The 27,965-nt window shown below is 46.5% G+C and overlaps 1 protein-coding gene across 1 annotated transcript; it reads right to left on the bottom strand.

Annotated features, from left to right (window-relative positions):
* Nucleotides 1-401: 401 nt before the first annotated feature.
* Nucleotides 402-23,712, bottom strand: LOC136713544 (tumor necrosis factor receptor superfamily member 8). The gene is made up of 13 exons (XM_066690662.1): nucleotides 23,378-23,712; nucleotides 15,263-15,344; nucleotides 12,565-12,696; nucleotides 12,031-12,180; nucleotides 11,527-11,620; nucleotides 11,250-11,326; nucleotides 10,661-10,813; nucleotides 8,049-8,142; nucleotides 7,600-7,676; nucleotides 7,197-7,433; nucleotides 6,025-6,044; nucleotides 5,295-5,511; nucleotides 402-2,419 (listed from the first exon to the last, which is right to left on the bottom strand). The coding sequence occupies exons 1-13, from the start codon at nucleotides 23,450-23,452 to the stop codon at nucleotides 2,163-2,165; spliced, it is 1,665 nt and encodes a 554-aa protein (XP_066546759.1). The 5' UTR covers nucleotides 23,453-23,712; the 3' UTR covers nucleotides 402-2,162.
* Nucleotides 23,713-27,965: the final 4,253 nt, after the last annotated feature.

Below are 27,965 nucleotides of genomic sequence, written 5' to 3'. Positions count from 1 at the left end.
GGAGCAGGAGAGTGGAACTGGGATTCAGAGGAACGTGGGGCGTCCCAGTGAACCACCTGAACCAACCATCTACCAGTGTTGAATGGAAACTCAGAGGAGGACCTGAGCAGTTTTCTCTGTGAAGCATCTTTTCTCAGCTCTGCTGGGTGACTCGCTTGTCATGCAAAGCAGCTCTGGGTGGAGGGGGTTACTAGCCAGTGAACGAGTGAAGAAGACTGACAGCAAAAAGCCCAGAACATACCCTGGTCTCTGCACTATTCACACGATTAATGACTCACTTGCTCAGAAAATCTCCCCAGGAGGCCCAAAGCCAACAGGCGTTTGAATCACGTTTCTAGTGCAGTGAGGGGGGGGGGGGTTCTCACTGAACACACATGACAATGAAGCAGAGAAAGCACAAGTGATCATTATCAATTTATTTTATTTATTGGTTCATTTTACCTGCGTTTATACAGCGTAGAATTCAGTCAAACTCCCCTAGTCTGTAGGCGCTGGTCCGTACTGCCAGAACTTTGACAGTAGGGGTTTGAGGAGTGGCTCAAGGCGGCTGGGGCTTTTAGGTTCAAGCCTGAGACTCTCCAAACAGCTGGAGGGACCCATTCAGGGCCTGAGAACTATGTTAAGGTTATAAAAAGCCCTCAAACCCCGAGGTGAAGACCCAGGGTCCGGAGCTCAGCAGATCCGAGTTGAAATGTTACTATAACCCGACAGACACCACCCTTGGCAAAATGCCCCCTTGGCCTGCTCCAGCCCGATTAATAAATTATAATACAAAAAGAAACATAGTGAAAAGATTAGGACAGCAGGGGCCTAACCATCAATCCCTGAGAACCATGATCCGTTAGCTTCTCCAGGCGTCACGAGCTAAAACCAAAAGTGTGTTAAAATACATGCAGCACGTCCACCAGCCAGCGGCGCGTTCGGCCCGCTCAGTGCGCCCGGAGAGGAGCAAATACTGAACAAAATACTGTCTCTCGGACCCGACACCTGTGCTCTGGGGTCACGGACTTTGTGACTTCCGCTCTCACTGCACTGTAAGCAGTGTCCGGCCGGGGAGATCCGGCCCGGGATCCCGCTCTGTGCAATCTGTAGGCCTCATTTCCACGGCCCCCTGCAGACTGACGTCCAAAGAGTTCGTCTGCTGTTTTGGTTTGGTTTCGTCTGTGTGCAGGGCCTCGATGTCAACATACCATTCGGCCACAGGCTTCCCAATGTGGGTTTCTCCCTCAAGCCTCCCGTCTTAAAACCTCCATCACCCTGAGCCGTCCTTTAGTCACAGCGATCCTTTTCAGTGCATGTTTCCTCCATCTTCCCATAGAGGATTATCTGTGAGCTTTATAAAAGTCAAATACGCAGCCCTTACAGATCTTTCATACAGGACACTGTGCCAAAGAGAGGCTGTGTTCGTCCATGTCCCTATACATTGATCATTAACTTGTTTGAGACGGCTCAATTGGTCACTGCTCTGTGTGTATGTACACACACACACACAAACACACACAGACACATATACATAGAGGACACAATAGGTCTAAGTCTACAGAACTTGGTATTCCTGGCTTCAGGAGTGACCCCAGTATTTCACAGCCCCCCAGTGAATAGTTTATCTTCATACTGAGGTAGCAAAGCCCACCTCAACCACAGCTCGGCACAGGAGCTGTAATGCGCAGCCAGGAAACACGTGACAGACAAAACACACAATGACACTTGGACTGCCGGAGGGGAAATAGCGTGCTCAGCGAGAGGAGCCCACGCCCGCGGTGGGTCGGTTACAGTTTATACAAACAGAGGAAAGGTCAGGAAATCCACAAGGGGTGGTTCAGTCCAGTCCAGATCAGAGGAGCGGCGCGACCTCTCCACGGTCGGGAGATCAGAAGGAAGCCCCCCAAGCCCACGCAGTCTGTCCGGTGGACCGGCGGGTCGGGTGTGAGATGCAGTAATCCCTGTATTCTAGCCTGCCGAGCTCAGTCAAGTGCAGGGGGGTCTTCGGGTTTTTTTGGAGGGGTAGGGGGTGGAGTAGGCAGTGCGGGGATGGAGAAGGCATTCTTTAGTTTTTTCCCACTTCCATCTCTGGTGCCTCCTCTCCATCTATCCGCGCAGCCCGGCAATTCCCCGAAACAAAACCCAAAACGCTCTCAAGCCCACCCCCCATCCCATCGGTCTCACTTGCTGGTGGCCGGGACGGGGTAGCACAGATCCTTGCCCTGCTCCTCCTGTATGCACCCTTGGGACGCGCCTCCCCTCCAGGCGTCCCACGGGCCTTCGCTCTCAGGGGTCTTCAGCGACTCTTGCTGCGGGAAAGCGACGGGGGCTTCGCCGGGCGCGGCCGCCACGCTCTCGCCCTTCTTCTCCTCTGCGTCCGAGCCGGGTTTGCTGGTGCCCAGAATCACTGTCCCCGGAGAGAAGATGTATATCGACCCTGGGGAGCAGAAGCAAAGACAGACAGACGTGCGTATTAATGTTTAGTAAAAACACAAACATGCACAGACAACAACCTGAGATTCACAGCCTCAACCTGCTCCCACACTGCTCTCCTGGGTTTCCCCAGGCTGTGGCTGTGCTTGAGCACTCTGGCAATGGGAAGGTCGTGCTAATGGAGTTAAAGGAAACACAATCATAAGAACAAAAGAAAGTGTCCAATCGAGAGGAGGCCATTCGCCCCATCGTGCTCGTTTGGTGTCCATTAATAACCAAGTGATCAAGGATCCTATCCAGTCTGTTTTTGAATGTTCCCAAATTGTCTCTTCAGCCACATCGCTGGGGAGTTTGTTCAGATTGTGACGCCTCTCTGTGTGAAGAAGTGTCTCCTGTTTTCTGTCTTGAAAACGAGGCTGTACTAAGTGTTTTTTTTCTGTTGCTCTTGCCACAGCCTCCTTTATTACTCCTCATTAAAGTGGAAAACACCAGCCAAGAACTAGGCCTTCGTTTGCAGTTGAAACTAATTTGGGTTTTGAACAATTTCTCTGTTATAACGAGTGTTTGGCCGATCTGTGTGCAACGGCCAGTCCCGCTACTAAGATCAACAGGCCAGCCTGGTTTTCCAATTGGCTAAGGAGGAGGTTGAGCTCATGGTTATGCACAATTTAATGCAAATCCAATTAAAATAATTTCAAGCAATTCTGATGTTACTCTTTTTAAACCGAATGTCGTTCAAATGCAACACCTGATTTATATTCGGTTCGTAAATGCTTTTCGGGGGTTTTGTACCCTTACGACGCAGACGAATACACAGCATTTTAAACTCTTTTCGAGTCTACATACAGATTTATTTTACACACATACGAGTGTTTGAGACAGTGATCTGATTCCACAGACAAAGTATTAGTTTGTCTATTATTAACCAGCAAGATTATGTGCAACAACTCATCAGTGCTCCTCTACACAGAAGTCTTTAGTAAAATACTGTTTTATTGTGTGAGTATATTACATTGCATATATAAAATCCATTTCTAAAAAACATTAAGATACTGATTTAGTATTTAGTGCTTAAAACAATAATTACATTAAACTAAATTAAGTGGCAAAAAGTGAATATTCAACTAAACTCAAATCAATAATAAAACAATCTGGTTCATTGAGAACTTAATGGTTAACAAAAACAAACAAAACAATCTAATGCATTTAAAGAAAGAATAACGGTCAATGCACCAGACAAATCATAAACCTAAAGAACAAAAACAAATCAGGTCTTTAGTAAAATACTATTTATTTGGTATTGAATTTTACATTTACAAACGAATTATGAATTTTATCAAGGTGGGTGTACGACGAACTGGGCAGGAACGCCGTAAAGGAGTTAAGAGTATCAGAACAATCGTCCTGAAACGCACAGGTGGGGATACACAGGAAACACTCCCTGTAAACATTCCTGGGACATCGGCACAGGGCCCAGTCTCCAACGGCGGGACGGGGGAATACCAGCTGTGCGGCCAGATACGCAATTCAGGAGGTGAAATCTTTGATCTTGGCAGTAAAATGCTGCCTTCCTTCAACCGATAAAGAATCTTATTTCACTGTCCGAACACTGCAAAATACGAGGCCTCATTTAAACGCGTGAACGAATATAAAAAAACATTACGCGATGGTAAATAATGCTGACTGAAATATACATGAATGCGATCTGACCTTTGTTTCAGAAAATATAACCCAGCGGACACAGGGGGTGAAGTGTAACAGATTTTATCTCATGAAAGGAATACGGTTTCATTGAAAGTATATTTTTGCGCCATTTATATCCAAGGTTTACCAGGAAACCAACGTCTTGCTCAAGTCTCCTCAGAAGAGGCCCAAGGCTCACACTTACAGTACGTTAAGTGAGACCAAAAAGCACAATCGGCTCAGTTCAGATGACTAAACCGTCAAATGGGGAGTAATCTTCGCTCTCTGGTATTTCCCAAGGCTGTGGTCGATGAAGCGTTCCCAGATCAGGGGGTCATTGCCACACCAACCCGCTAAAATCATGTATGTTAACCACAGGCAACGATCCCAGCGATATCCTTCCCAGCAGCCCTTGCAGTGCTGTCGACGGGCAGAGTGGCTGTGAGTCGTGCGTCTCGGCCCACGTGCTCTGAGCGATGAGGAGGATGACTGGGAAGCTCACCAAGAGGGGAACCGAGCCAGCTTTTTCAAGTGACTGATTCACTGAGCCGGGCAGTCACTTAAAACACCATGTGTGTTTGGAGGAGAGTTAATGGCTTTCACACATGTCCCGCTCCTAATCTGGTCGCTCAGAAGCTAACAGTAATTAGTCTGCGCCCTGCCACCATGTGACCTCCGCCCCCTGTGAAAGCGTTCAGTTTGTCTTGGCCGCCTCTCTGAAGACAGGATGTTGAACACAGAAAGATTTTATCAGAGACGAACTCGAAACAGAGGAAACGTGGGTCCTGTTTAACACGAGAGCGAGAGATCTCTGATGAACAGACCACAGTGCAAACACCGGTGCCATTACACACTGCCGGCGAGACGCTTCCCTCTCCTCACCTGCACACCCATTGTCCTGGACAAGGTGGAACACAAGAACATCTCATTGTCCCGTAACCTCTCGCAACACTTCAAAGCGCTGTATTCCCCGTATCGTTTGGCTCGCCTCGGTTCACACTGAGCTCCATACAGACTCATCTCTCCTTCCCCTCCCTGTAGACCAAACCTGTTTTCCTGCGCCAGAAGACTCCATGCACCCCTCTCCTCTCCCACTCCCCCGTTCCCACTCCTTTTCCACCCTGGCCCCTAAGTGCTGGACCTTCCCACCAAGCTCCCCCGGCGCACAGAGTGTCACGGCACTACTGGGGGCTCACCGACGGTGTTGTTGATGCTCTCCCCTCCTCCGTTGTGATCCACGGTGACCTGCTGCAGGCTGCCGTGAGAGCCCTCTCCCCCCAGCTCGGGCACCGGGCTCCCCGCCGGCCCCCTGCTGCCCAGGAGCTGCTCCACCTCCACCTGTGCGCCTCTCTCCTGCAGCTCTGGAATTGCCAACCTTTCGGTGCCCTCCTCCTCTCTCTCGCCTCTTCTTTCCTATACACAGCGGGGCAGAAGAAACAGCAGTGACGGGCGGGGTGCTGGGAAAGCCCCTGTACAGAACATCAATCAGTTCAGCGAACTCACTTAAATGTCCCCTAAAGTAATCTTGTTTAAACGCTCCATCCCAACAGCCACTCGACTCCATACAGCACAGCCCCCCAAAGGATACAACGGATAAACTGGGTGGCGGTGCTGTGCTGGGGACAGTTTGGGGGTTTTCAAATGATCAGCCCAGGGCATCTACCAACACTAAGGCACCAGGCCATGCCGCGCCACACCGCGGAGATGAGAGAGAACAGGAAGCGTCCTCCTCCGAGATCCAATGAAACCTGCCTGTTCACCTGGGTAGTGGACGCCCAATGGGGATCTTAGAGCAACAGCTGATGGTCTGTTTCTCATACGTGGGGTTTTGTGGTCTGCGAATGTGACAGAAGCACTCTGTGCTTGTGCTGGGCTTGTCAAGTGTGTGCGTCCGTGGCTTTGAGCACAGAGGAGTCAGATACTCACCTTCTTGTTGAGGAACAGAGCTGAAAGAAAAGAAGAGAGAAACGGTGATCAGTGAATTGGTCCCCGCTGGATGTCAATGTCTGTCTCGCTGCTGAGCTGAACTGAGCAGAACCAGAACCTCTGTCCTCACTGCTGCATGCTGGGTATCACTGGAGACAATGATGCCAACTATCACATATTAATGGTGCTTAACTTCTAAGTAGCATTTCTAATAGTTAACTTTCTGAAGGGATTATGAGCTACACTAACTGAAATCTCAACAGTAATACACAGACACACACTGACACAGACACAGTGGTCGAAATGGGCCAGTATACAATGGTATGCCATACCAGCACTACTCAAAAAATACCAAACGTATGCTTTACGTTAATAATAATAATATTATTAACATTATTATTATTATTATTAATAATAATAACGGCAGCCCTATTAAATCGCTGTAACACAAAAGAGAAACTGTATAGTGACGTGTGGCACTTCCTATTGCAGTGCTGTGTTTCTATGGCACATAGCGCCTTCTTCCTGCACATACGTGTACAATACGTTGAAGGAAAAAAAAAAAAAAATACACATACGTTTTTTTTTTTTAATGCAACCGAAGTGAAAATAGAAAATGAAAATTGTTATTCTTTTTCAGAGGTGAAACGGTTAACACGGGCTGCAGGACTACTGAAACCGTTTGTTTGTTTGTTTGTTTATCTCCATAAAGGTACTTTTAAATTTCCATTTCGACCGCTGCACATGCATAAGAGCTTAAATGTCTCCCCCGTGTGGATGTCATGTGAAGATGCACTGTCTTCGGTGTGAACCTGTCTTGTGAGGGGTTGTCTCAGGAACAGGTCTAGATGCATATTTATAAAAGTTGTGCATGAATGGGGATATATTTAGTATTTTTATTATATTTAGAAGCTTTCCAGTTCTAGATCATCCGTGCAGGCTTTTTAAACCATTTAACAATGGTTAAGCATGTTCTAATAAACACACACACAATTTAAAAAAAAATCTGTAAATCTCTGACTGACTGACTTCGAAAAAATCAGGATCAAAGTGTCACTGCCTGAAAAAAAACACACACTTGTGAATTCCTGCACTTTTGACACTTTGACAGCAGGGCGGCGATGTCTACGCTCCCCCCACACCTTGCCAACGGTCCCGTCCTGCGGTCTCACCTGGGTCCCCCTTCAGCAGGGTCTTCAGGGGCCGGCCCTTGCAGGAGCGCAGGCAGAGCACGAGGGCCAGCAGGACGCAGGGCAGCAGGAAAACCAGCAGGACCGAGTACTTCCCCTCCAGCGAGCGGTCTGAGACCGGACTACTCAGGCTGGGCACATCGGACACTGTCACGGCAGTAGGGAGGTGTGGGTTAGTGGTGGAGAGAGGCAGGAGAGTGGTCGGGGGGGTGGGAGAGGCTAGAGAGAGGGAACAGAGGTTTGAGGAAGAGAGGAAGAGAGAGAGAGGGAGAGTTTATACACATTCGTGTCCCTTTTGATCAATTAGAGAAGCGCTCTGACAATGTGACTCCGCTCTCAGGCCCCTATTTGGGATTTTAAAACCTGAAAGCGGGTGGAAACTCACCGGGGGCAAGGGAGGCACATACACGGTCCTGAGTCAGGCTCCCATTCACCGACACGGTCCTTCCCAGAGCTGCGCAGCTGCAATGACAACACGGACAGCCCTTTGAGGCCTTTGTTGTAGGTCAACTGACAGAAAATTCAAACAACACGAAGAGTCACAGAGTGAAGCAGAGAAACAGCGCCACGCACGAGGTGAAGGACTGATGGACAGGGTGAGCGCACAGTGGCAGAGGGGGTAGGTGGACAGCACTGAGGCACTCTGAGGCTGCCTGTCCGACTCACACACATTACAGACACACTTTGCTTACTTTAATATGGCCCAGGTGAGCCGACCATACAAACCGACTCGAAGACCATCAAGGGTCCGTACACACACACACACACACACACACACACACACACACACACACACACACACACACACACACACGTCTGCCAGGCTGTACTCACTCGGTGTGTGGCTGGCAGGACTGGCTGGCTGAGGAGACATTGGAGAAGGTCCCAGCGCGGCACGGCTCACACAGGGTGTCATGGGTGGCGTTTCCTGAAAGAGGAGCCAGGGCAAAGTCAGTGTGATCACACTTCAGAATCAGATCCCAGCCAGGGCAGGGCATTGAACACAAAACAAGACTGACTTGTGACTTCATAGGTATTGTTGTGTGTTGGGGGATATATAATAAGATCAATTCTCATTAGTACATAACACATTATTTTTAATTAACTGTAATTCTACATGGCGAAAATGTGGACACGCCTTCTAATTCGTGGACTGGACGATTAAAGCCACAGCCATTGCTGACAGGCGTATAAAATCAAGCGCACAGCCATGCAGTCTCCATAGATATTTTTCCAGTTTTTATTGAAATGTATGCATTTTTATCTCTCAATGTGCTCTGAAATGAAAACATAGAACAAATAAACAAATTTTGTTTAACAGAATTTAACCCCTTAAGCTGACAAACCCCTCTGGTCCCTCAAAAGGGTCCCATATGTACTTTTCACTGTTGTGTTGTTTGGTGTTTAAGTGTTTGATATCCCATGAAAGCTGAGACTCTCAGCTTTCTAACGATGTGAAGCATTCTGTGACGTGAAAATGTTGTTTTGTAGCCCCCAACCTGCACATTTACGGCCTCTAATATTGACAATATAACATATTCTGGAACCAGACAGTCTACTGATCAAATCAAGACCATCCATATTTTGGTAGAAGCAACACACAAACCAATATATACTGCTCAAAAAAATTAAGGGAACACTTAACATTGATTTCTGAACTTGGAGTGTTCCCTTAATTATTTTGAGCAGTGTAGTATGCATGCAAAGTTGTGAGCCAATATAGTATGCATGCAAACCAAAGTATTATGGCCTGTTTGGCCCCCACATAGATTTCATACTACTGTTGTGACAGTGAGGAACTATGATTAACCATATAAGTTAAGATTTCAGGTGTTTTTGGTTTCTGAGATCTGTGAGCCCCCCAGTGGCGATCCAGAATATGCATTTTCAGGTCTTAATATGGACTGATTTCATACTACTGTTGTGACAGTTCTAAAAAAAGGTACGTTAGTAGTGTGTCCTGTTTTAATAGAAACCTTAACATACCTGAGATGGTAATAAAGTGAGGGCTTTATAGGGGGCTCCTTGGGGGACACATCTGGTTTAAAGGCTAAAACTGTGTGTGTTGTGGGTAAATATCTTACAAATGAAATTAAAATCACTTGTGGTCATGAGCTTTACAAATGAATAGCTTTGGAGTCTTCGCAGTGCTTTCAGGAAATTTTGCAGGGTGTTACACCAATAACCCTGTATCCAAATGGCATTTCTATTCAAAGAGGACACATGCCTTGTTCTTGGAGATGTTGTGAGTGAGCGACCTGCTCCCTTCATTATGAGCCCATTTTCCAGAAATACATTTTGAGATTTGTATCCCATCTTTGAATGCTGATACTACCACCATAACTTAATGACCACGACTGCACATGTTCATGGTGTAGCTCTCCTTTGGTACTAACATTAAAAGCAGGAGCTGAAGTCAGACCTTTCTGAGAACTGTCACAGTAGTATGAAATCAGTCAACAGGGCTCCCACTCAAGTCATGGCTCCATTTTCCATGACTTTCCAGGATAATTTCCATTATTTTCCAGGAAAAAAATTAAAGTTCAACGTAAACAATTTCTATATTGCAAGATATTTCCCTGTTTGACATATTCAGTCAAAACTAATGCTCAAAAATAACATTAGTAGTTCTATGTCAGGTGCATGTTACTGAACCGATGCCAATACTAAATCTCTCCACCTCCACCCTACCAGACTACCTCAGCAGTACAGAAAGTGGGTCATCCCATGTCAAATTAACACAGAAAAGTGGATTTCCACCCTCATCATCTCAGAGTTATGAAACTGATTTTATAGTTAGAAACAAATATGGTAAGCACTCCTGCAATATTATTTTGTAGAAATATAATCATCTCCAAGAAATTAAATGAACTGATGGCACCCATATTCAATTTCATTTCCTAGAATTCATACAGTTTTCAGTAAATATAGCTCGCACCATCCGATCTCAACCCAACTTCAAATCTGGTTGGAGGGGGTAACCGGGGAACTCTTAATGTTGAGGTTTTGTTTTGATTTTTGTTTCTGGAAATATGAATCATATATTTCTCCTGACCTTTCCAGCTTCAAAACATTTTTGACCTTTTCCCCTGACTTTCCAGGTCAATGTTTTTTTTCCCTGCCTTTCTGGGTTTTTCCATGACCGTGGGAACCCTGAGTCACTGTTAAGACCTGGAAATGCATATTTTGGATGCCTACTTGGGGGTCTCAGATCTCAGAAACGAAAACACCTGGAATCTTATATTATATGGTTATTCATAGCTCCTCATAACCATCATAAATACAACATACTTGTGGATTTGGCCGACCCCCATCATCACACCCCGGAGCTGGAGCTGGTTAAAAGCAGCCGGAGCATTGCCAAACCTTACAAGACTAATAGGACGGGAGGACAGATGAAAAGGAGAAAGCAAGGGAGGAGATCGTGGCGCGGTGTGTCCTCTCACCTGGCCGTGCCACCCCCTGGCCCGGTGTGCAGGCCGTGTGGTTCTGGCACATCCTGCAGGTGTTCTCCGCCGGGCTGGCGCAGAAGGAGCCCCTGGAACACTCACCCTCTCCCGGCGCGATGTGGGCACAGGTGCCCTGGCCCTGCTGCTCGGCTGGGTATAGAAACACAGTCGGCACAGGATGTTCAGGGAGGGACAGGCTTAGATCTGTAGTACTCGATTGACTCACTTCCACAAAAAGAGGGTGGCGATTCAGGGAAACTGATTATTCTCTCATTTCGAGTGAAGTGAATCATGTTTTAAACTGTAATTTATTCCTGTATTTGTCCAGATAATAAGTGTATTTGTTCTAAGCAGTGCAGGGAGGAGAGAGAGAGAGAGAGAGAGAGGAGGCAGAGTTTACAGTTTGCACCTGTCTGAGCAGAAGGGTTGATAAAGGGAGACCTCTGATGGACAGCAGCAGTTACTGCAGGCAGCTGCGTGGACGTTGCCTCCTCCTTGTGATGGTTTCGGAGCGCCGCGGAGTTCGGGAATGGCTCACTTGGTTCACGGACAGAGACACAGTCACGGCAAACTGGTGGAAACTCACCAGAGGCGAAGGGGGCGCAGACGCTGTCCCGAGTCAGGCTGCCATTCACCAACACGGTCCTTCCCAGAGCTGCGCAGCTGCAACGGCACGGACAGTCACAGCCCCGTCCACTCACACGCACACAAGACTACGGCACCACCCCATCGAAAGCATATTACAAGTACAATGGTCAGTTCACCAGGGCAGACTCTTTAAAAAGCACATTTCTGCCTCATTGTGGAGGTCTTCTCAAAAGGAGTAAGCAGTGTATCGGGCCGCTGTGTGAAAAAGGACTCACTCGGTGTGCGGGAGGCAGGGCTGGCTGGCTGAAGAGATGTTGGAGAAGGTTCCAGCGGGGCAGGACTTGCACTGGGTGTCCTGGGTGGCGTTTCCTGTGTAAAAATAATGCAGGTGTAATCCCACATTGTGTACAATGCAGTCTGAGCGTCAAATGGACCCACTCACGCAACCAAGGCAAGCACACTCGCTTTTATACAGTGGATTAAACCCGCTGTATTGGCCGCTGCTCAAGTGTCCAGGCAGAGAGGCTGGTCGAGGAGAATAATGTCTTAAGCGTTCGGGTGTTTGGAAAGCGCCGTTCAGTCTAGATCAATACAAAGCAGCACATGTATGCATCCCTTTCTCCTCTCCTACAGTTCTGGACATCGAATGCAACCCTCTGTCGTTTCCTGGGATGGGCTGGATGGAAAATGATTTGATTGATGGGTGGGTGGATGTATAGATTGATGGGTGAGTGGATGGATGGGAGACTGTGACGCGGTGTGTCCTGGCACCCCCTCACCTTGCCGTACCGCTCCCTGGCCCGGCGGGCAGGTCTTGTGTCGCTGGCATCTCCTGCAGGTGTTCTGCGCCGGGGTGGCACAGAAGAAGCCGCTGCGGCACTGGCACACGCGGTCGAAGAGGGTACAGTTTCTCACCTGCACCTGGTCACCTGCACACAGACACACACGGGTCAACAGGGCGCAGGAGCAGCAACACAAGGACACATTCAGCAGAAATAATGGAGGCCGAGGGGCCAATTGACAGGTCTGTGTCCTGCCTCGTCTCTCTGTTCAACGGACACTCAAAAGACTTTTTAAAAAAGGAGGTTTCTTCCAAATATGCACATGGAGATATAAATCTATGAGATATTTTTATTTTCATGTAAAGCGGTATGGCTATATACAGCATCTCTGGGGTGTGTCAATCACACAACTGTACTCCCTATTGCGATGTACTGTACAGCGCCAGTCCAGTTCAAAACAAATAAATAAGGCAGTCTGGGGCTGTGAGCCTGCGATACACATTGCTCCCCAGCAGGGAGAGACAGACTCACCAGAGCAGCGCTCGGTGCAGCGCTCACACACTGGCACACCACGCCGGATCGTCCAGAAGGTATCCTGCGCACAGGGAGTGCAGTCCCGCGAGACGTCCTGGGCACAGGACGCGGCGTTGCTGGGGTAATAACCTGCGCACAGAGGAGGAGTCCGATACATTTGCATTGTGATGTCGTTACCCCTTGGCACGTTGTGTATGTTAGCGTTCGAATAAACATGCAAGTCACCTTGGATGTAGGTGTCTAACAACAACAACAACCATAACGATCAGGAATAATAATGAATCAGTGTGTGCAATTCATATCGAAGCAATAGAGATACTCTTATAACTAATAGATATGAGATGGGAGAGGTTTAAATAAAGATGTACAAAAGGCACTAATTAAGTATTATTGTTTATACTATTGTTAACAATAACAACAACAGTAATAATAGGTTGTGCTGCTGATTGCTTACACCCACAGTATGTTTACAGAATTGCGCTGATGACACAGTCTGTTTGATCGGGTTTGTTTGTACATGACTGCCCACACTTTGCATGAACTCGTTCAAGCACCTTCATGCGTTTTGTTCCCCTGGTTAAATTAAGACCACTGAACCCTCTCCGACCGCACTCCAGCTCAGGGACGCACTTGCTGCTTGGCAGACTGACAGTTCATCTCGGGTTCGCAGTGCCGTCCTTGACCCCAAGAGGGCGTCAGCATCCCCACGGCTCAGAGACACTTCTGTCAATGTCTGCCTTTCTGTCCGAGCATCACACAGGTTCCCAGCATGGGATGCTTGCACTGGCCATATCTGGGGCCTCTGGCACACTTTCGAGCTCCGGAGCGCCAAGTGTCTGGGAGGGGGACGGTTAGTCAGAACAGGTGCTCGGCCACGAAGGGCCACAACAGAAGGAAGTGGTTGCTTTCACTGTAGGTCCCATCTACATATCATGAATTCCCCTGAGCCGAGCGTGAAACAGAGCCATTGTGTGCAGTGTAGGTCACCTCTCCCGCCCACCTCTGGGGGTGACTGCCGGGAGACACGAGGAGAACCCACCCCCTGGCTTCTTCCCGTTTATTCACATCATTCCCTTCTTGCAAACCACATCACCAGGCCCAGGTCACTTCTGCTCAGGCTAAAGGCCATGGTAAGTCCCACAGGGCGCCAAAACAAACAGCCTCCAGAGAGAATTCTCAGAAAGCACAGTAAGGAAGTGAGAGGAGGAAGTTCACAGCCGCAGCTCGGACACAGCAGGATGGACGGGCGACCCAAGGGGAGCAGTGAACCACCTCCTGCTTCTTGTCCTCCAGGGCAAGCTGGATGTTGCACCATCCATCTCCGAACACGTGGGCAGGACCTCTTCCCGCTTCAGGCCTCACTCTGATTGCACAAGCCTCCCCCAGGACGACGGGGACAACAACGCCGGCAGCGCCAACCAAAACGGACTCTAATGGCAGTACAATCGTTCAGCACATGGCAGGGGGTGGGGTGTAGTGACAGTGGCATCACAGCAATGGAGCTGCCTTACCGTACTAGATAAGGGTTATCGCTGGGGGTGATTGGGTAAACAAAGACGCTCAGAAAGGGTAACTGCTGGTCGGTGAAGTGGCCCCTGAGCAGTTGTGGCTCTCCTGTGAGTGGTAGGGGCCCCAGTGCATGTAGGGATTTTTCCAGTGGCATAAAAGGCGCAGAGCAACAGGCTTGCTTCGAGTGGAGGAGCCCACGGCTTCCTGTCATAGGCAAATACCTTATGGCAGATCATGAAGGTTTTGTTCCAAAACACTTTCCATCAGTCATGCTTTGTTTTGGGTCCTTCTGCAGCCGAGAGAAGCAGGGCTCGAATAGGACAAGGTGGGCAATTTTACTGTCTCGGCCGCGACAAAACGATGCACGAGCTTTGAGGAACACCCGGCTTTAGTTAAACCTCACGGGCGTGTTCAGGTTCAGACTAAAGTTAAGGATGATTTACTTTCAATTCAGAGCGCTCCCCCCACCCCCGAGGGTTGCCCCATTTAAAAACACACAGTCCTCTCTTGTCTACTCCTTCTCCGAAAGAGTGCCAAGAAATTCCAACAAGTGCTTATAAATCATAGAAGCGGGGAGGCCTGCTCTTCAGTGACGGTGCATCGGAGGGAGAATGAATGTGAACGGTACAAAAACCCCAGCAGATTCTGGCTCCAAGCACGTGAACATGAGAAGACGTCTGTGATGATTAGGGGAGGAGTCACTGACATATCTGTGTGTGTGTGTGTGTGTGTGTCTCTCTACTGACTCCATCGTCCCTGTGGTTTGTATTTGCATCGAAGGTACGGACTGAAACTCTGGAGTTTTTTTTTTGCTCACTCGGTTTCAGATTTCGCAAATGGAACATTTCCTTCCAGGCCCATGTGGGGAAGGTCCCTCCTGCCAGCGTCGCTTTACTCACCTGAAACCCTCAGAGAGTTCAGAGAGCCCTGGGCCCCAATCTCCAGCCCTCATCTCTGTCAGCTGCTCCCTCTCGCTCAGACACAGAGAGGGGAGTTTCGGAACGAAAACCTTTGGCTGGCTGAAAACCCTTTTCGGAGCATGACTTCTACTGCCTTTTAGTGCGAATTGGCTCTGCGTAATGGAGTGATTTGATACATTGCTGGACTTAAAAAGGTATGACGGAGACGGGGAAGAAAAACAAGGAGAGCGGAGGAGGAGGAGGAGGAAGAAGAGGAGGAGAGTTACCTTGTTGACACCATCGGCAGCAGCTCTTTCTCTGTACGTTGTAATAATGGGTGGTAGTGTTTGTACAATCACCAGATTTGGGCTGAAAGGAGTGAACACAGAACAAAGAAGGAGGGAGAGGCAGGGGAACAGGAGAGGTGAGGGAGAGCAGGGAAAAGGGGATGAAGAAGAAAAAAAGTAGTTACAACCATGGCACAATTCTCCCACACTTCAGACACCCTTTTTACAACAAGTGGAAAACATGTCATAAGGACTAAGAATGCAATGAGAGAAAGCAGTTTCTCGTTTGTTTTTCAATCATTCCTCATTTTGGATGCTGGGTGGATGGATAACAGTCCTTTGAGATTCATCCTGCTGTTTCTGGGATGGAGAGAGGGCATCACTCATCCTTCTGCGTTTAAATACCCTTGTTTTCGACGCTCGCCAGAACTGTGACATCAGTCTAACGCCTGTGGTTAATCCTCTCTGAGCTCTGCAAAACATACATCTAACATAATCACAGATCATTATCAGCGTACGATCACTAGGTTCATTGCACAGGAGGAGGAACAGAACAAAAATGCTGATCCTGTCAAGTTTGGATTCTGAGAATTCCTTTGGCAACAAATGAAAGTGCTGTGAGCTGAGCGCTAGAGATGAGATCTAGACGGGACATCCTGGCCGATGTACAGGATCTGAGGTGGCCTTTTTAACTCCCCTCTGCCGAGCCGAGGCTACAGTCAGAGGAAGCATGACTCATGTGTCTGAATGTATTTGACAGACTGTACTCAGAATCCTTAGACTGATAAACCTGAATTGAGCAATCCAAACATAACCACCACTACAAAACACTACAAAGAAGTGAGCCACTAACACAACAGCATCTAGTTCTCCTTGGGATGGGTTTGGTTAACGTGCTGGACACTGATCAGTCAATCCCATGGAGCCGATCTCTCCTGGGAGATGGTGCCCCTCGCTCGTTAGTCGTGTTGTTTTCCGTTAGCTGTGGGAAGAGGTGTGAAGACAGACCGTCTGTGAGCATGCCACGTGCCCGCACAGCTCAGGTTGAGGTTTGTACCCAGTCATCCACTTCAGGTCTTGTGTCATGTGCGTCACACAAAATGGAAACATGGTTGTGAAGTGAACTCAAATATGGCCACACAGTTTTGTAGACTCCTGGGGATTGGCGTCAAAACATGGTCAGATCATACACTCAAATTAAATTGATGACAATAACATTCCAGACAGAGAAAAAGCATATTCATATAAACAGAGGAAATGAAAAGTTTTAGGTTAAAGGGGAACCAAAAATATCCAAATATACTTTATGGAATACAGAATTGTGCTCGATAATTCCAATGGACCGATTAAATGCGTAGACAGTGATACAGAGAAATGTGTGGGGCGATCAACTTCTACCAGCAGTTTGCTTGCGTTGTTTTTGTCAGAACCGAAACTACGGCCTTGTATAGCGTTGTCCCAATTAAACACGTTTGCTGGGGCTCCTGCTTACACAAACCTCACACAAGAAGTCACATCTCAGCACTGAAGCAGTCATACCACTATTGAAAGCATAGTGAGCAGTTAGTGGATTGTTTTCTTTCCTTTCTGTTGTCCTGATACTTTAGAGTACAATAATGTTTGCATGCTGTATGTATAACATTTATATTAATATTATTAATAAAGGCATCAGCCACAGGGAAAGCAGGCCCACTCCACACAGAGACCATCGTGCCCCCGCAACCCCCAATATCAAAACTGAAAGGAAAGTGGTGGGAAATGTTTTGGAGGCCAATGAAAGTGCAGCAGGTGAAAGGGAGTGCAGAATTGCGCATTAAAGGACACAGCAGCTGCAACACAATGCGAATGTGCGAAAACCAGAAAGAACAAGAAGCTTTGAGCGACACTTCACATTGATGTGGGTGACTTTGGCTCTGCACTGCAAGAACTACAAATACAACACAACCACATGTGAGGGCTAGTCCCCCCCGCCTATCCCCCTTCACACACACAGCGCAGAACTGTAGTTTCTCATGTGTGAAAAAACGGAAGCACTTCATCACTGGTGGGATTGCTCTGCCGTCCAGAGACTGATCAGAAACCCAGCGGGGGCGGGGGGCGGGGGGCGGGGGGCGTTCCGGTCTGAAACCACCGCAGATTTACTACTACCGAGCTAGGTCCCCCAAACTCATTAGTCATGACACGCTTTGCGCAGGTGACTGTGACACGTGCACAACACAAACCACCACCAGAAGCCTGGGAGCCTAAAGGAGTGCAGGTTTCAAATCTCTTATTCAGAACACGGGCCAAAGCGGGCATCCGACACGGCAGGCATTCGACATCCACGTCGCTGTGTGAGCCGGAGAAGAGCGTGTTACTTCCGACACTGCAGGGGGTGTTGAAATGTTGTTCATGGCTTTGTTGTGCGACTGTATTAATTCTGCACTTGTGTTTTGTATTGATTGCACTACTGCACTTTTGCAATGCTTAAAATGCTCCTTGTGTAAACTCAGACTATAAGTCATAAAGGCTTCTGTCATGAAAGAAAGAGAGCATAATTAATATGGTCTGGAATATGGTCTATGCTTACCAATGCTTTTGGGAAATGCTGGTCTTTTGGTAATCATTTACACATCACTTTTTTCAGTGCCTCTCTTATTTTAAAATCACGTTGTTAATCACACTGACTAACAAAGTACAAGATAAACATTTAAAAAATAAAATCCACAGAGGGAAATCTCACAAACTCAAAGTCAGTGCACCTCTGTAAGTCTAAGACATTATTTTGTCTTTATTTGGCTTCCCCGAGTCAATGTGGCTCATTCTGATTTCACAAAATCCCACATGTGGTCCAGCCAGCTCTCTCTCCACAGCTCCCACTCCCACGGCCCGAGGAGCGCAGCGCCAGCCATGCCTGGCAACCAATACATTCCCCGAGATCTCCCATAAACACTGAAGGTTGTGCAATTCTGCTCTTCACCTGAAACCTTCTCCAGACATTCCTGTCAGAAGAGACATGATTCCTGGACTAGAAAAGGGAAGCCACCTCAGAGGATGTTTATTATTTAATACACATGCTGGAAATCCAACCAAGTGGGAAAGCCCAAGTCATTTGTTTCTTTTCTTTCTTCTGTGTCAGCCGTCATTAATAAAAATAGCATGTGGGTCAAAGGGACTTCCTGAGTGTGTTTATCTGTTGTATTTATTTTAATCTGGGCCTCGGTGCATCTGTAAACACCTGCCAGGAAACAGCATTACTGCTTGACTGGAAAGCAGTGCATATACAGCAGCAGGCCGTTGCAGAATTACGCAGTGCAAGATATTACTCAGAGCGCAGAGAGCAGGCGAGAACGTTTGCTTTTCAGATCTGGTAGCTGTCCTCCATAAATTTGTGAGCACCGGCCACAGAGCACTATGGGAAGGACTGGGACAACAATCACCATTGTAAAGTTTTTAGGTGTAGGCCCAAACCCTACAGAAACGCCAGGACAGGAGCAGGACGACTCGACTCTAGACAGACTCTAGAAAGAGGCTCGCGCTAACCTCTAGATGCTGGCTGATTGGTAATTCCTGTTAAAAGCCTTGAGGTTGATGGAGATAAGTACCATGACTTATTTCGCACTTGACAGTTCTGTACTGCTGAGTCAGTGGGGTTGGGAGCTGCTGTTTCCATTTACCAGTTAACCCTGCCAGTCATTCAAGGGGCTGACTTGAGCTACATTACCCTTCAAGGGTGGAAATATCATTCCTAGAACTGAGACTGAGCTACCCTAGCCTAAGTTGCATCAGTCACCTCCACCACACCCTGCCCGAAATAAAGTCTGAGGACGTCTGAGCAAATATGGGCGATCTGAATAGAAACTGTTGGGTGGGATGAAACCAGTCTTTTCATCGGCTGCCACACCTTGGTACCTCTGAGTATCAGTCAGGATACAGATGTGCTACAATGGGAACGAGGACAGGGCACCCATTGCAGTGGAGTGAAACAGTATTGTGGCTGAGAGAAAACTCACCATCAAATTACTTTCAGTAGATGACAAGCCCACGGTGGAAAATACAGTCCTATATCTATATAGGTTATTTATTTTTACTAAATTTTTTAGGCCTCTACGTATAAATGCTTACCAGAAGTGCCTGGTCAAAATGTGCACTAAGTAGGAGTGTGGGAATATGTGGTCTGAGTCAGGACTGAAATCGTATTATGAGTGGAAATCTATTTAAACTATTAAGGGCACAAGTACAGAATTGGGTTATGCGTTCGGAAGGGATATGTGGTGCAATCAACCGAGTTGGGTGTTATTTAAACCCGTCTGGGTTTCCTATATTGTTTCTAATCGTGGTTTCATTCAGGAGGCAGCAAATGCTAAGCAGTTCGAGATTTGTTTGTCTAAAAGCTTAAAGGGCAATAAGACTATCCTCACAGCACGGGAATCTGAATGCTCACAACGGCCACTCCAGACTCGTATCAAATCGATTCTTTTCCGTAGGGATCTAGTGTGGCTGCCAGTTGAAACAGTTATTAGTTGCAGCATTGACACAGATGTGGTAGATCTTCTCAGCTGTGCGATGGTGCAGTCCCCTGGTAGGAACCACAGTCTTCTGACACGCACCAGGCCTGGTTTTGAGATTGGTGTGTGGGCTGACGGGCTCTGTGCTCTCGGGAAGCCTGACTCAAATCCAGTTTCCCCACAAAGAAAACCTTCAGCCTGGACTCGAGCTCAGACTGCAGTGACAGTAGGTCGAATGATGCATCTCAAATGCATTATCTGCAAGAGAAGGATCTTCCCATGCTGGAAGAATTCGAGCGCCCGTTCCTAATGTCACACATCTATTCAGTTAAAATGTTTTGGGGATATTTTACTTTTTAAAAAGGGATTCAGGCAATCACAGCAAGGACTATAAAAACCCACAGGAACAGGTTCGGCACCGCACGTAGCCCACAGAGATCCTCTTTGCAGTTATCCTGAACAGCAGCCAAAAAACGAACTAACCTGAAGTCGAGTGAGAGACACCAGCTTGATCTAGTAAGTTCAAGGCTACAGCAGACCGCAGTTTGCAAGATAATGAAGCTTTCATTTCTCAACAAACACCAAAGTGCCATAAGAGACATCTGATAACCCAGAGGTGGGACCAAACCAGACAACTTTAGCTGCCAGAATAAAAGTACACTTGAGATACCTTCAAATTGCATTTAGTTAAACTCTATTTGACGATCATCTCTAACCCTGACCCTAACCTTGCTGCAGAAACATATGACCCTGGATATAACATTCATATTCTCAGATTGTTGCACAGTAACGTTCTCTGCACATTTCATGGGTCCATCTTCGGCACGACAACACATCTCTCATTTTGCAAATACAATATATTTTGTGCATTGATTTTTTGCTTAAACTTTTTCCTCTCTGTCCCATGGTATTTGGTAATATATCCCCAGCAGGCTACAAACCTGTGTTGCCACATCACACGGTTGCATGCTCACTTCACTGAAATGTTGCCACATACTGACCGGGGGGGGACCTGGCAAAACCATAGGTGATAAGAAGTAAGCCACATTTCCATTCCAAAATGATATGCAAATCTCACAACCACCCACCGTGCCTGAGTCAGACCTGTGATCAGAACTAAATGCACTGACCAGGGGTGTCGAGAAGAACAGTAAAACCAACAGATTTCCCCAGAATGATTAACACTTTTTATGTGTCAGAGCTTTCTGTAGAAATAAAGACACAGCAACACCGTGGCTGGGTAGAAGCACCCTCTCCACAGTGTGCTTCCAGAGATGAAGCCGAGTCTATTCTGAGCGAACGCCTGTCATGACAAAACCGAGCTGTGTAGCGGTTCAGACGGATGCCATTGTCACCGAGGCTATAGTGCCTCTGGGCTCCTTGGACTCTCGTTTTCCCTCTGTATGGCGTGCCAGTAATCTCTGTACTGCAGCCTCCTACAGAGTTTCACAAGCCAGTTTTAATCACAATGATTGTGCTTCTCTTCTATTTTGCAAGGAGGGGAAGTACATGGCAAATTTAATTTCATACACCACTTTAAAAACTAAAAGAAAACCAGAAACATATGCTTTGTTTTGATTTGGATTTCATGCCCCCCCCCTCCGCCGATCTTCGAAGTGCACAAGATATGTCCGGCCAATGGAAATGGCTGTTGGGATTTGTGGTCCATGTAGTTTCCCAGCCCCTGCAGAGAAGGCTTGTGTCGGAGAAATGTCTTTGCAAGCTACAAAACATCCTAGAGAAACCGAGCAAAACATTCTTCCTAAGATTAATATTGAGTGCATCAACTTTAAATCCCTTGAGGTGAATCGTCAATATGGGTTCAGCCTTTTAAGAGACCACATCTGCATTTGACTGTAGTCTTTCCAATGTGTTACCACAGCAAAGCCAGGACAAAGTGGTTTCAACTAAGTAGGTCCTTTACTGTAAACATGGTCGTATGATAAAGATATAATCCATGTAGCACTAAAATGCACGGAAGCAAGCAATCTACTTAGGAGAAAGTTTAGTTCATCGCACCAACTAATGATTAATTACTTCATTTCAAACATAACATGAAAAATTCCCTTCTACTGTAATGAAGAAAAAAAGTGTGAAAGGGGAAAAACAGTAGCAGCAGAAACAACAACAAAGGGTTTTGATTGTTGTCAGTCCTGTGCATTCTAAAAATAAGAAGTGGTTTATTTAATGAGTCTGAAAGATAATGCACTCAGTATACATTGTTTTACTCATAGTTCACACACAACTGACATTTACTTCTTCAGGGGAATTTCTCTCAACTTTCTTCCTAGAAGCATCTCTGATCAAACACTTTTATACTTTTACTTTTTATCTTGCTAACCGCTGGACACCTCGCTAGCCTTCACTGTGAGAGCGAGCTGGTCAATAAGTCAGCAACATCTCGATGCGCCTTGCAGGAAGTCCACAGCCCAGTGAATCACTGCTTGCTCTCTACTCACGACCTGCTTGCTGACTTCTGCTACATCAAATTGACATCTTGTCAACAATAATGTCTCCACTGGCTTGCAGAGTCATGGGAGAGTCTGATATCAAACAAAACAATCACTTTAAATTAAGAATTAAGAAGCAATTGATCCACGATGTTAAATGTTCATCAATAAAACAAGGCAATAAACAAAAATCCTCCTCCGCTGAAGTTTCTATGATAGATTAACCCCAGGAGGATCTAGGGGAAGTTCACAGCGGTGCAGCGAGAGAGACGCTACTGAAGTGCAACGCTGCTTTCTCACAAGGTATGGTAACCACACTGCGCTGCTTTCCTGTACCTTTAGCTCTGCTTCCTTGTATAATCACAACCACTGCAGGGACAGACGGGTTCAGACCGGAAGCAGCCCTGCACAGCAGCCAGGGCAAGAATTTCCAGGTGAATTCACCTGAGCTGCTTTACAGTAAGTGAAGCCCCGTGGTGCTGCAGCCCAGCCGGCGGAGGCTGGGAGAATGCCACGGTCTCACCACAACTCGAGAGGAGAGCAGAGAGAGAGAGAGAGAGAGAGAGAGAGAGAGAGAGAGGGGCAGGGGGAGGGGCGGTGTCGAATGAATGAATGAGAGTCTGGCAGCTACATGTGCCCAGCATCGCCACTCTTTTGATAATAAGAGCACAGTCCTGCAACAGCCCCGTCAGATACGTTCAGCACTGGAATGGGGGCTGGGGGGATGCTTCTCTTTTTCTTTCATGCAAAAAGAGCGCTTTAACAAATTGTGATCAAATAAATACATTTTTAGGTTCAATGGGTTAGGCTGAGGCTCAGTAAAGTGCAATATTTGGAATAAAACCTGCACGGAGCACAGAGGTCAAGGGTTCTCTCTGCAAATACTAATAATACTAGTAAGAATGGCTGCTATAATGAATCTATCAATTGCATCTGCTTAAAGACATTGCATTACAGTAAAACAGTATTTTTGTACTGATACAAAAATGCAGAAGTAGGCAATGGAAAAAAGTGATGATGATAATAAATAACAAGAGTTTCTGATGCCTATTATTATTTGCATGCTTTGTTTTTAACCAGAGTGAGTTGCACAGCAGAAAACACGAAGCAGCACAAGAGAAGACCCAACATCAAATGCCGTCTTCCCTCCAGGGACAGAGCGAGAGACGGTCACTTACCGCACTGGACACGAGCAGGGGCAGCAGCCAGAGGGTCACGGCGAGAGCCAGGGTGGAGGAGCAGCGGTGGTCCATGATGCTCGGGTCACTGGGGGACACCTGATCAGTATTTCCAATTCTGCTCTCATGAGCTACATAACCAATCAAGACCAAAAATAATTCATAAGCAATATTACTATTTTCATGTAAATTAGGTGTGCGGCAGGCCTGTCGGTAGAGACTGCTGTAGCTGTTGTGGTTAGTTGTCAGGGCTGGTTACTCTGTGTAGCGCCGGCTGTTCGCTCAGTGAAGGGAGCTGTTGCACTGTCAGTTCGCGGCCATGCGGAGGACTTATGTTTCCGTGTGTGGGCGGGACAGCAGTTACACACATGTGAGGTGGCATTGGGGTCGTTATAGTTACGAGACAGAAAACACTTGCTCGGACGGCTCCGACTCGCACCACCCTGCCGCGGCGCTGCTGGCCGTGATTGCCGCACTTCACGGCGGCGCAAACAGATGCCCGCTCAGCTGCCGACAGACGACGTGGCCGAGCAGGGGATGCGGGAAACGCGGCAGCTCTGTGTTCTGCAACAATCGCCCTCCGTTACAATCTGGCCAGCTCTCTAGTTTGCAGCATGCAGTCAACATCTGGACAGCTGCGAGCGGGAGTCTGCGTGCAAACCTGGGCCCCGGACTGAGGTAGCGACGCGGCCAGACGCAGGTGTTTATAACTGTCCAGTTAGGAGACGTCGATATTTACGAAACACGACAATGTCAATATTTAATCCTTAAGTCCCGCGCGTTAAACAAATCCCACCTGGCAACTGTTTTTTGGCGTGATGATTCATGAGACTTGCTCATTGTACATAATTGAAGAGTCAAAGTTACTCACTGGTTGTGTGATGTATATATTTAGATCAGTGAAAAATATTTTCTGAATATCAAATATTTGATCAAATACCGAATACATACATGAAGCTAAAGTGAGTTCTTTAGTGTCTTCATGTATAGAGATTAGATAAATAATATCGCCTGTTGGACACACAGATATAGGTCTGCACTTATGAATGGGTATAGTGTAACGTCTTCTCTGAGATCTCTGAAGAAGTGTTTAAAATGTCCTATACTTCCCATTTTATTTGCAATGTCAAAATATTTTATAATCTGCATGGTCGAGGTGCGTGGGTGTTAAGGTTAGCTTTTTGTCAGACACTTATTGGTGGAATTTCCCAGTTTGACACACATCATTCACACAACAAACAATCATGGATCTGCTCTGGTGTGCACGCTCAACTTCAACCTGAAATAAACACTCAATACTTTGCAAGCAGACAAACAGACTGTTCTTGAAAGTTTCAGTCACAAATGTTAAATAATAAAATAGCATTCTGCTCAAATTAGATTCTCAATTTGATGCTAAAGCCATTTCCTTCATTTCATCAAATATGCATAGCCTACATACATAGAGATAGATAGATAGATAGAGATATTGATATATATGAGATATTGATATATTAATATATTAAGATAGACATTGATATATATATATATATAAAGAGAGAGAGAGAGAGAGATAGATATACCACTCTGCAATACACTCTGCAACTAGCACTTTACATTTTACAGTTCCTGGTGAAATGTGAGTTACCTTAGATAAAGGACCCCTCCAAAAAAAATATACCAGCCCATATTTAGTCAAAACAATTTTTTTTTATATATATATATATATAAAAACAGGTCATGTTTTTCTAGAGAAGTAACTAGAAGACTAACAACACATTAGAATTCCCCGTTCCTCTATTGCACTCCCACACACTTACACCTTGCACAACCGACAAGGTGTGCATGAAAGTCTGCACCAGGCTCCATCACCCTTTCACAACACAGCACAGGGGACCACACTGCCAAGACCAGCCCTTGGTCACGCTCGAGATGCGTTACAGCAAATTAAGATGAATGCAACACTTTAGTGATTGTAAGGAACTTGTGTTACACAACTCTACAGCCTGTAAGGTTAGCACCACGTCATGTTTGTTAAGTTTCTTACTGAATATCAACTGGGACTAAAGGTGGCAAAATAAAAAAGGTCTCAGTTCCTCTTTCTTCACAATAAGCAGAGACTAAGGATCAGATTAATGCAAATCAATCGATAAATAAATAAAATCCCTTTTTGTCCCTCCTATGTAATTTCCTGCATGCCTGTGACATACATTTAGAGTTGAATACAGTCAAAGTTGAACCTTAACCAAAGGATAAACTACAATTCACTTCAGCTCGTTGACCTCGAGCAACTTAATTCTGCACAAAACACCCAAGTCACTGCCGAGTTGTGCCTAATTTAAAATGTAAAATTCATAAAGCAGGAGTGGAAATAGCTGAATTCTTCCAGTTACAGAAAAGCTCATCGCTTAAGGCATGACAGGCTCAGGGAGGCATTCGAATTCATACTTTAAGTAAAACAAACACAACATTTCTGGTAAATGTCAGTGGATTTCAAATCTCTGACCGGTCAGTTTACATGAACTCTGCGAGGCTCAATCCTCCCCTGGAAGAGAGACAGAAACTCCAGCACCACCCAGGAACCACAACATTAACCGGAAAGCGAAGGGGGAAGAGGTCATCACTTCAATTGAGAAAACACCAGTTTACCCCGATCTCATTCATGACTCCGAAAGCAAGCCGAAATGGTGGCTGGGGCTGTCCCGTTAAGATGCTGGTCAAAATTTCTACTGAGGGAGAGAGAGAAAAATAAACTTGAGGTTGTAGTTGAAAGTGCAAATGGGGAAGTGTGCATTTGACCACAGCCCCCAAACTGCAGCATTTGAGATTTATTCCCTTCAATTTCCATAATCGTATGTTCCCGTTGTACCTAAACTGGAAATTTGCACATTAGAGAAGCGATCCTGCCAGGAGACTGGCAGCTGTCTACCCGACGCACTACTGTGCCTCTGTATCAATATCTATTGTACATATCACACCCTCTCACACATATATTTAAAAAAAAAAAAAAAGCACCAGCCCACCATGTTTATTTTATCAGTGAGGGGAACAACCAGTCATATCGTCTGCACATCAACCGTTGTGTGATGTATTAGAAGTGAATGACAGACACTGATACTGATTCACTGTACGGAAATGTGGAAAGGGGCAAACAGGAAGCAGATTGTGGTGAGATCATATCTACTATCTAGTGTGAACCAGGCTGTTGAATTCTATGAGAACTGGTCTGTGAACTTTTTTGATAAAAGGGTGTAAAGTAATGGAGATTCTGTGGTCACCTTCGTTTAGTGTGTGTAAATGGGTGTAAAATACAGAGGCAGGCTAATATAATTCAACATACAATTCCTATAAAGGACAAAAGGGGGAGCAGTGGTCAGGGCAATTGGTCAAGGGTTTAACCGCAGGTGGGCGACCCTACTTAGGCACTTTACATAGGTAGCACCAGGACAAACCCAACTGTATAAAGGGGTCATAATATGAATTAAAACAACAACAAACTAACATGATGTATTGTAAGTTACCCTGGCCAAGGTGCGACTGGTAAGAAATATAATTGTTTCACAAAGGTACTTGAAGTGAAATGCCAATAAAATGTATGACAGTCAGTGGGCAAACGGGTAGAAAACGGGTCGAGGTTGGAGGAAGCCTCAATCTGCCGGCAGGAGATTCAAAAGAACTGCTGGAGTGTGCCAACTGTGTGCCAAGAGCCTGCTGCTCCCCTTCACAAATAAGAATTACTAATCTTTCCATGTACAGTGCATCCGGAAAGTATTCACAGCGCTTCACTTTTTCCACATTTTGTGATGTTACAGCCTTATTCCAAAATGGATTAAATTCATGATTTTCCTCAAAATTCTACAAACAATATCCCATAATGACAACGTGAAAGAAGTTTATTAAAAATAAAAAACAAAAAAAGCACATGTACATAAGAATTCACAGCCTTTGACATTACACTCAAAATTGAGCTCAGGTGCATCCTGTTTCCACTGGTCATCCTTGAGATGTTTCTACAACTTGATTGGAGTCCACCTGTGGTAAATTCAGTTGATTGGACATGATTTGGAAAGGCACACACCTGTCTATATAAGGTCCCACAGTTAACAGTGCATGTCAGAGCACAAACCAAGCCATGAAGTCCAAGGAATTGTCTGTAGACCGCCTTGTATGAAGGCACAGATCTGGGGAAGGGTACAGAAAAATGTCTGCAGCATTGAAGGTCCCAATGAGCACAGTGGCCTTCATCATCAATGAATGGAAGAAGTTTGGAACCACCAGGACTCTTCCTAGAGCTGGCCGCCCGGCCAAACTGAGTGATCGGGGGAGAAGGGCCTTAGTCAAGGAGGTGACCAAGAACCCGATGATCACTCTGACAGAGCTCCAGCGTGTCTCTGTGGAGAGCGGGGAACCTTCCAGAAGAACAACCATCTCTGCAGCACTCCACCAATCAGGCCTGTATGGTAGAGTGGCCAGATGGAAGCCACTCCTCAGTAAAAGGCACATGACAGCCCGCCTGGAGTTTGCCAAAAGGCACCTGAAGGATTCTCTGGTCTGATGAAACAAAGATTGAACTCATGTTTGGGGGAAACCAGGCACCGCTCATCACCTG

Source organism: Amia ocellicauda, chromosome 18 (assembly GCF_036373705.1).
Source record: "Amia ocellicauda isolate fAmiCal2 chromosome 18, fAmiCal2.hap1, whole genome shotgun sequence".
Lineage (NCBI taxonomy): Eukaryota > Metazoa > Chordata > Actinopteri > Amiiformes > Amiidae > Amia > Amia ocellicauda.
Note: the sequence above shows the minus strand (reverse complement) of the source record. Positions and strands in the feature narration are given on the sequence as shown.

Coding starts and splice junctions, on each gene's coding strand:
- LOC136713544 (XM_066690662.1), bottom strand. CDS start 23,452: ATGGACCACCGCTGCTCCTCCACCCTGGCTCTCGCCGTGACCCTCTGG. Junction 10,814..11,249: donor CTGCGCCCCCTTCGCCTCTG/GTGAGTTTCCAC, acceptor TTCTATACCCAG/CCGAGCAGCAGGGCCAGGGC. Junction 8,143..10,660: donor CCAGGGGGTGGCACGGCCAG/GTGAGAGGACAC, acceptor CTCCTCTTTCAG/GAAACGCCACCCATGACACC.